Source organism: Selaginella moellendorffii, unplaced genomic scaffold, assembly GCF_000143415.4.
Source record: "Selaginella moellendorffii unplaced genomic scaffold, v1.0 SELMOscaffold_67, whole genome shotgun sequence".
NCBI classification, from domain to species: Eukaryota; Viridiplantae; Streptophyta; class Lycopodiopsida; order Selaginellales; family Selaginellaceae; genus Selaginella; species Selaginella moellendorffii.
In genome coordinates, this window is record NW_003314328.1 from 738,294 (window position 1) to 746,534 (window position 8,241).

The 8,241-nt window shown below is 48.2% G+C and overlaps 4 protein-coding genes across 4 annotated transcripts; 1 reads left to right on the top strand and 3 right to left on the bottom strand.

Annotated features, from left to right (window-relative positions):
- Positions 1-1,917: 1,917 nt before the first annotated feature.
- LOC9653018 lies at positions 1,918-3,729 on the top strand. The gene is made up of 2 exons (XM_002985331.2): positions 1,918-3,399; positions 3,463-3,729. Exons 1-2 carry the CDS (start codon positions 1,920-1,922, stop codon positions 3,537-3,539), a joined length of 1,557 nt encoding a protein of 518 aa, XP_002985377.1. The 5' UTR covers positions 1,918-1,919; the 3' UTR covers positions 3,540-3,729.
- Positions 3,730-3,835: 106 nt separating this feature from the next.
- Positions 3,836-4,501, bottom strand: LOC9649886 (probable C-terminal domain small phosphatase). Its single transcript, XM_002985402.2, has one exon. It carries the CDS (start codon positions 4,499-4,501, stop codon positions 3,836-3,838), a length of 666 nt encoding a protein of 221 aa, XP_002985448.2.
- Positions 4,502-4,512: 11 nt separating this feature from the next.
- LOC9653019 (glutathione S-transferase U19) lies at positions 4,513-5,645 on the bottom strand. The gene is made up of 2 exons (XM_002985403.2): positions 5,007-5,645; positions 4,513-4,951 (listed from the first exon to the last, which is right to left on the bottom strand). The coding sequence occupies exons 1-2, from the start codon at positions 5,499-5,501 to the stop codon at positions 4,595-4,597; spliced, it is 852 nt and encodes a 283-aa protein (XP_002985449.2). The 5' UTR covers positions 5,502-5,645; the 3' UTR covers positions 4,513-4,594.
- Positions 5,646-6,734: 1,089 nt separating this feature from the next.
- Positions 6,735-7,613, bottom strand: LOC9653020 (glutathione S-transferase U19). The gene is made up of 2 exons (XM_024659326.1): positions 7,283-7,613; positions 6,735-7,206 (listed from the first exon to the last, which is right to left on the bottom strand). The coding sequence occupies exons 1-2, from the start codon at positions 7,604-7,606 to the stop codon at positions 7,123-7,125; spliced, it is 408 nt and encodes a 135-aa protein (XP_024515094.1). The 5' UTR covers positions 7,607-7,613; the 3' UTR covers positions 6,735-7,122.
- Between the last annotated feature and the right edge of the window lie 628 nt (positions 7,614-8,241).

Consider the following 8,241-nt stretch of genomic DNA (forward strand, 5'->3'; position numbering starts at 1 on the left):
AAGATAATTTAATATAAGGATGTAAAAAGCAACGTATGCTTTCCTCATCCACCAAAGGAAGACAATATGTTTGGATGGCTGGAACCTTAGAAACAAAAAAAAGATAAATATACACATAATAATATATTGAAAATACTCACTTTGAAATCTTGCAAAACATGTTTACTTTGTTGGAGTAATGGAAAGATTTCAGCATCAAAATCCCATTCAACAATATCTAGAAGTTTTTCTTCAATATTAATTTTCGTTGTAAGTTGAGATACTTGAGTTTCTGTTAGCTTTGTCTTTCTAAAAAAGATTTTAAGAATACCATAAGCATGCAATTATGAAAATTACCTTTCTCCTTGTGAATCTGGAGTGTTATACTTTTGGTCAGGGATTGTAATATCAATAAGTGCATCATGAAAAGATAATAAATTTGGTTGAACATTGACATTAGGTCCTCCCATATCAATCATTTTCCCTTTTTGTTTTCTTTGCCTTGTCTCCATCCTAGATTATACAAAAACAATTGCATGAATAAAACTATGAGTCATAGATTACCTTATTTTGAAGAATCAATAAAAAAAAAAGAGCTCGCGGCTGTTGGAGAGAGAAAGAAATGAAGCTCACGGCATCAGAGATGAAGCGCACGGAGAGGGAGGGAGGCAGGGAGAGTGTGTGTGTGTGTGTGTGAACACAGCAGCTTGAGAAATGAAGCGCAGAGGAGCAGTTGCAAGGGCTTCACCTCGATCGGCGTGGAACCTGGAACAAAAAGAAAAATGTGAGTGTAGCTCTGTGGAGAATGAAATGGCTCGGAAATTTTACTCACGCCTGGATTCCAAGAACTTTACGGGCTTGACGAGGCCAGAGGAAAGAAGCACCCCCAACAAAAACCGCAGAAGGAAGCCGTGGTCGGATGAAAAAGACGGAGGATGCAACGACCTGCAATCAAAAGCTTAGCTCATAACAGGTATCTGTGATGAGGAGCTAACAGACAGACAGAGGGGGAGAGAGAGAGAGAGAGACCTTGATCAGGGATTTAAGATCGTGGCAAATCGCTTTGTAAGAGAAAGAACACCCTCTTGCTGGGAGACAGCGAAAATGGCGAGCGCTGGAGCTCTTCCTGAGGATGTTGGATGCTGGAGATGGAAGCTATGGCGAACTTCCTCGTGCTCAAGGCCTGGGGAGCGGCCGTGGCTCTGGACAAGCTCAAAGTGATCGAAGCAAGGATCTTCAGGGCCGTTGATGAAACTTTGGCCACTTTGCTTGTGGATGTTTACGGGAAGATCCGGACACGCAAGTGTATAGATCGCTGCTGTTGGAGGTGGTGACTTGGTTCACAGAGACACAGAGAGAGAGAGAGACCCGGGGGGGGGGGGAGGCTGGCTGGCTTGCTCCTTTCTTGAAAGCAACCTGGGAAAATTCGGCCAGTCGGGATTATTTCACGAGCGATGGTGGACATGCAACGATGCTAGACCAAGACACAAAGTTTAGGGAGATTGGTGCAACGGAGAGATGCATCCTATCAAGACGATGCTGCCGGGGAAGCATGCTTGTAGAGCATTGGGAGACAGCAAAGAAGCTGCGATGCTAGAAAGCCAACAAATCCGACCAAGTAACTAACTGGGCAAACTGTGCAATCAAAGAAACACAAAAGACTTGTTGTTTTACCCGGTGCGGTGACCATGAATTTATACAGCGAGTCAAAAAACTCTTTGACTAGAGTTAAAATCGTTTTTACCAGCTGGGAATCTTTGCCAGCTCTGTCTAGTTCTACCTCACCAGACCTACGCCAGTAGGCCTTGACTGAGTGAGGTGACAGCCTGAGTATGCTGTGACTGGGTGAGGTGATATTATATTGTAGGCCGTAACCCTAAAAATGATTCTTTTAGAATATTCTTGCACCCAAAGTTCGCATTTTGGTGAAAGCTAGGGCTATGGAAGAAGTCGCTCGCGTGGAAGCACCTCCTGCCGCTGTCCAGCCGCCATTGCAGAGGGTAAGAAGTGGGGTTTCAGGCAGTCCTATCCTCAGGTCGATCGCGCGCAAGATGGAAGTTGCAACAGCGAGCAGGGCGTCTCCGAGAGTCGTCCTCCCGCAGCACTGGCAAGAGGAGATGGTTCGCGTGGAGCCGACTCGTATCAATCCCGTCCAGGCCGACCCAGAGAAAGCGTGGCGGGCATCCGCGAACGTGTTTGAGGAGTGGATCGTTGACGTCGAGGACGCGAGCTGGAAGGAGTTCGTCCAGACCCCGCTGCCCGAGCTCCCTGAGCTAGTGATCCGCACGTACTCCAACGTTTCGCCACCGCCGCTCGCCGAGCTCTGCCCGCTCGACTTTGAGATGCGCTGCTGGTGGTCGTTTCATGGAGAGATGGACGAGTGGATCCAGCAGCAGCCGGACGATTTGCCAGCTCCAGATGCTTGTCCGCTGGGACATTTTCGGTGGATCGCACTGAATCTGCTGCATATGTCCGGGCAAATCCAGGACACTTCACTAGCGGCCTTGTGCTGCTACCCCGATGCGATGGTCAGAGCAGATCCTGGGATTCCCTCTCTGCCGGATTGCAGGAAGATGTGTCTCGTTGGTGTCATGGCGATGAATCTCGACGAGAAGAACAGCAGCCTGGAGATTCAAGCTGCGAGGCTCTACTCGTACATGTTGCTCACGGGCTCACACTTTGGGATTCTGTCCTCCTACTTCAAAACTTTTGCTTGCAAGAGGCTGCCGGGTTTGGATGGGTGCTTGTGGATCTCACCTCCGCTGCTCTACAACAGCGGCGACACGCTCAAAGCTTGCGGATTTGTGGCATGGCAGGCACAGAACTTCTGCGAAGCTAGAGCAGTGCCAATTCCTCCCGATCTCCAGGCTCCTTTTACAGGGACGGGGCCTCGAGCGTTTGATCGTGTGCCGATTCTTGCGAGGCTTCGGAAGCTTGCCAAGGAGCAGGGTGTTGCAAACATGGACGAGCTTGTGGAGAAGCTTTCGTGGTGGGACGATCTACATGCCCTGAGCGAGCCTAGTATCTACTCACACAACGCAGAGAAGGGGCGGATCCTGGCGTCTGCCGAGTACCATGGGAGGCTTGTGCTCGTCAAGTTCAGGGACTTGACGCAAAGCGAGTGTTTGGATACAGACTTTTACCTGCGGAGGTTCCTTCGTGAGGTGGACGTTTACATGCGGCTCCGGGATTTGCAGGGCGATGCCATTCCGGAGATGCTCGACTATGGTTTCGTGCGTGGCGCCACCATTTGCTTCGTTATCCTCACATATTGTGGCAACTTCTCGAAAATGGTTCCTTTGTATGGCAAGCGCTTCAAATCGTTAAACGACGATGGTGGCACCTTCGATGCGGGAGCTGAGTATGATGTGATCATGTCCCTCCTGCAAAAGGTTCATGCTCAGGGCGTCCACTTTGCTGGTAAGCCGGACTGGACGCGCATGTATGGCCAAGCTAGCCGATTTTTCTTGGTTGGAATGGCAGGGGGGCATCTGGGAGTCAGCGATGCTGCCAAGGCTAAGGATGTTGAGTTTTTGCGTGCTTCTTTGTTACCAGTATAGAAGAAGCGTGCGAGAATCCGGGATACAAATTTTTATCGAGCTTAGATAGGAGACTCTAGCTGTTATAGTTTATGGTTTTCACTAAATTTTCGGGTTGGAGAACAGGTTGACATTCCTTCTGATGCATTTTAGAGACTGTAATTTAAGAAGAATAGAATTGTATTTAAGAGTTTCTAATCAATTGCTTTCATAAAAAAAAAAATGGTAGAACGACATAGCATAGCTGTGAGAAACTTGATTTTATATTCCAGAAAGAATTATAGAGGAGTGCCAAAATTTTATCATTTGATTCGATCTCAAAAGATTTTACAAATCTTCCTGTATCTCTTTGTTTTGGCGATGTCAAGGGCCCGTGTCAAATCCTCCGCCTTAGCAAATGTCTCCAGGAAAAACCCAATGTCCTTGAGATGTGAATACTTCCGCCCCTTCCTGTTCTTGAAAGCCGGGATGGGGATTCCATTCCTGGGCTGCAAGGAAAAGGAGTGGGGATTGTCGTCCACGATCACCACACGCTTCAAGTCGCGACCCAAGCGCGACAAGTCTTTGATCATCGTTTCCCCTCCGTCGCAAGACACACACGAATCCCGGTACAGGCGGTGAGTGATCAATCCCTCTGGGTCGAGCTTGTCCAGAATCTTGTCTGCATAGTACTGCATCGCCGCGGTAAACACAACTATCTCGTAGAGCTTTGCCATGTCTCGCAGGAACTCGTCCACACCGGGCCGCTTAGCCACCATGTAGCGCTCCAGTGGCACAACTTTCCCGCTGAAGAGCCTGAGCGTTGCTTTCCCCTCTTGGGCATGGATGAGGGTGTTGTCCATGTCCAAAACCAACGTTGGCTTGTTTGGATCCAGAGGTGGCGGTAGAATACATGTAGTAAACTCACCCTTCGTTTTCACCTTCTTGGGCTGTGGCATAAGATCTAGTGTCTGAAAATCCCAATCTCCATGCTCGCGCTTCATTTTCGACAGAACGAAAGAGATAGCCCTAGAGGTGGCCTTTTAGTGAACGAACTAATACATTGAAAACCTTAAACTCGCTATCAATTTGATCGCTCACTTTCTCGCAAAGTGAGCCTGGATAAACTCTTTGAGCTTCTCGATCTGCGGCAGTGCCGCTTTGGCCGAGGGATGCTCGGCCACGGCCCCGAAGAGTTTGTGGAGACGTGGGCATTGCTCCGGGCTCGCGGGCTTCAAGCCCATCACTTGCTCAACCCCTGGGATCAACACCGAATAGGGAGCCAGCATCACATCCAAGAACGACATGCTCGCGCCGCCAAAGAAGGGGCCATCTTCCTCACTGCCCAGCTCCGCCAGAGCTCCCTCGAGAAGCATACAGTTTTGGATGAACTCCTCGTTCACGGCAGCGCCACCGTCGCTGCTGCGCATGAATTGTGCCAAGGAGTCGAAAATCTGTGTGATCAATAAAGGAAGAAATAGCAGCAGATTTATCGAAGAAACCCCATACCTTCTTGTCAATGAAATCGGTCCAGAAGCGGTGCTTTGCGCGGAGAAATGCGTCCTGAGGCAAGAGTGGGCTTGTTTCGGGCCAGACCTCGTCGATGTAGTGGACGATGATCACCGATTCGGAGACGGGCTTGCCCTTGTGGATGAGAACCGGGATCTTCTTGTGAACTGGATTGGACTCGAGCAGGAGCTTACTCTTGTTACCCAAATCCTGGGGGAGATCTTCGTGCTCGATGCCCTTGAGCAACAGTGCAAGCTTGGCTCGCATGGAAAAGGGGCTGGCCCAAACTGTGAGCAGTGTTACAGAAGCCATAACTGGAAGACTCGGAAGAAAAATTGGAAATGCAACTGGAGTGAGGTTTGACTGAATGAAGGGATAACATGGATGGAGTGCGTCCAAGGCGGCTCCTCTTGAAGAGAACGCAAACGTAAAAAAAGTCCAGTCAAAGAAATTAGAAATCCAGAGGTAGAACAAGACCAAGGCTTGATTGCGCATCTGCTGGATGCGGCATTGGAATTTGAGGGTGATGATGACTCGATGGAAGAGAGTACTCGAGAGTCAAAATATCTAGTAATCCCATGCCTCAGGCTGGCGCCGGTGGGCTAGTAGCCGGAGGAAGCAGTGCGATCTCGACCCGATGAGAATAGTGGCTGAATAGCTTCAGGCCTTCCATGGATCCGGAAAAGAAGATCTCTTAGAACGTGATCGATCCAATGAGTCTTGGGTAGTGTGATTGTTTCTATAACTAGAAAAAAATAAGAAACTCCTTTTAGCACGTATCCTCTTCGTCATCCTCGTCTATCTTCATCAAACATGAACTCCTGTTAGGCTCGGATGGATCTTTGGACACTAACACCTAGTTTGCGTACAGTTCATGAAATCACCGTGTTTTGTATTTCAAAGTTAATGAGAATGAACGAAACCTGGCAAGATCACGCATGAACTCCTCACTCTTAAGAGAAAGTTCTCTCTACTAACAAGTAACTTCAAAGATTTTTAAGAGATCTTACTCGACTTCGAGAAAGCTTTAGATGCCGTTCCATGCAGTAGTGACAGCCTCCTTGTAACGAGGAACAATACCACCCTCGTAGCTCTCCACACAAGGCGATTCTCCGTCCTTTTCTTTCTGGGGAGTCAAGGTTTCATCTTCCTGCACCTTTCAAACACGTCACGGCAGGAAAGGGAAAGAAATAATGAATTGCGTGTTGGAGAGAAGCCTGAAAGAATTAAACGCATTCCTACTCAACGGAGGCGGTGTCAATAAATCTGCCATCCCAGATTCTCACCTCTACCCTTGACGCTCGGGGCAAACCGAGAAAGAGAATTAGTTTCTTGGAAATCATCAAACTTAATTCATCAAAATTGCATCCATGATCATGGGCCAGCCTCTTTTTCATGCGAGCAACTTGCACTGTTGCTCAAAGGTCGCAGGATCTGTGGCAAGATCCTCCTCGACTCCAATCTCGGTTCTTATCCACAAGGGCAAAAATCATCGTCATCGACTAGGTCTGGCCCGGAGAATCTCTATTCTTGCAATCGATTAAGGACATAGATTTCGGATATTCTTGTACGAAAATGACTTTCTTATTAGTACTTGTCCACTAGAGTTTGTTGGCGATGATCTTTGGAAGGAAAACATTTAGATTATATGACATTCTATATCTCGATGAGCTCCTTTCGTGGATGATGGTCAAGTTATGCGCACTGGGTCACACAGGAAGAGCCGTGTGGGAAGCAGAAAAGCTAGCTTCAAATCTTTTTGTTATCTCGAGCTAGCGATATGACCGTTTCTCGAGGAAGGCAAAGCAAGCAACGCTAATGTAAGATTATCATAGACAACTTGGAACGGTCAATAACAAGAGAGCTTTTCATCGCTCACTTGCTCCCATAGCGAGCCTGGATATACTCCTTGAGCTTGTCGATCGGCGGCAGCGCCACTTTGGCCGAGGGATGCTCGGCCACGGCCCCGAAGAGTTTGTGGAGACGCGGGCATTGCTCCCGGCTCGCGGGCTTCAAGCCCATCACTTGCTCAACCCCTGGGATCAACACCGCATAGGGAGCCAGCATCACATCCAAGAACGACATGCTCCCGCCGCCAAAGAAGGGGCCCTCTTCCTCATCGCCCAGCTCCGCCAGAGCTCCCTCGAGAAGCAAACAGTTTTGGATGAACTCCTCGTTCACGGCAGCGCCACCGTCGTTGCTGCGCATGAATCGTACCAAGGAGTCGAAAATCTGCGTGATCGATAAGCAAGAAGAGTTATAGCAGCAAATAATACCTTCTTCTCGATGAAATCAGTCCAGAAGCGGTGCTGTGCGCGGAGGAATGCGTCCTGCGGCAAGAGTGGCGATTTTCCAGGCCAAACCTCGTCGATGTAGTGGACAATGATGACCGACTCTGCGATGGGCTTGCCATTGTGGATGAGAACCGGGACCTTCTTGTGAACTGGATTGGACTCGAGTAGGATGTTGCTCTTGTTGTCCATATCCTGGGGGAGATCTTCGTGATCGATGCCCTTGAACAACAGTGCAAGCTTGGCTCGGATCGAGAAGGGGCTGGGCCAAAAGGTGAGCAGTGTTACATCTTGATCGTGAGAAGCCATGGCTGGATGGAAAATTGAGAAGAAAAGTTAGAAATGCGAATGGACTGAGGTTTAATCTTTATAACATGGGGTGCGTCCCAGGCGGCTCCCCGACCAATTGCCAAGAAGGCAAACGAGAAGTGTCCAAATAGGAATTAAACTTCTAGCAATGGGAAATAAAACTGTTTATTTTTATCTGGTAGCATGACGTTATATTTATGAAATCACTTGTGGGCTACGGCGTTTGACCTTTCTGCTGGAGCATTCTTACGTCTGTGAGTTTTATCTGATGATCTGACCCAAAAGATTGATATCCCAATCAACTACCCAGTGTCTCGCTTCACCTGAGTGCTTTATCTGTGAAACAACAATGTTTCTACTATTGGTCTCTTTTTTTCTGGCAAACCAGATATCATGAACATTAGAAGCGATTGCAATACTTGTCCTATTGCTCTCATTTGTGTGTGCATTTGCAGAACTGCCATTTGTGCTCTTCAGAACATCCCTAGAGAGATCGTGATGACCATTTGCCAAGTTTCAAATCAAGAAAACACTAAATAATAGCCCAAATCTAAGATGATTGCTTCAAGAGATGGCTAACGTCTCCTAGCTCCCACACCAAACCCCCATGCAACTTAGCTCACCCAAGTTCAAGA

Coding starts and splice junctions, on each gene's coding strand:
- LOC9653019 (XM_002985403.2), bottom strand. CDS start 5,501: ATGCGCAATCAAGCCTTGGTCTTGTTCTACCTCTGGATTTCTAATTTC. Junction 4,952..5,006: donor CCGATTTCATTGACAAGAAG/GTATGGGGTTTC, acceptor TTGATCACACAG/ATTTTCGACTCCTTGGCACA.
- LOC9653018 (XM_002985331.2), top strand. CDS start 1,920: ATGGAAGAAGTCGCTCGCGTGGAAGCACCTCCTGCCGCTGTCCAGCCG. Junction 3,400..3,462: donor TCAGGGCGTCCACTTTGCTG/GTAAGCCGGACT, acceptor TTGGAATGGCAG/GGGGGCATCTGGGAGTCAGC.
- LOC9649886 (XM_002985402.2), bottom strand. CDS start 4,501: ATGAAGCGCGAGCATGGAGATTGGGATTTTCAGACACTAGATCTTATG.
- LOC9653020 (XM_024659326.1), bottom strand. CDS start 7,606: ATGGCTTCTCACGATCAAGATGTAACACTGCTCACCTTTTGGCCCAGC. Junction 7,207..7,282: donor CTGATTTCATCGAGAAGAAG/GTATTATTTGCT, acceptor ATTCATGCGCAG/CAACGACGGTGGCGCTGCCG.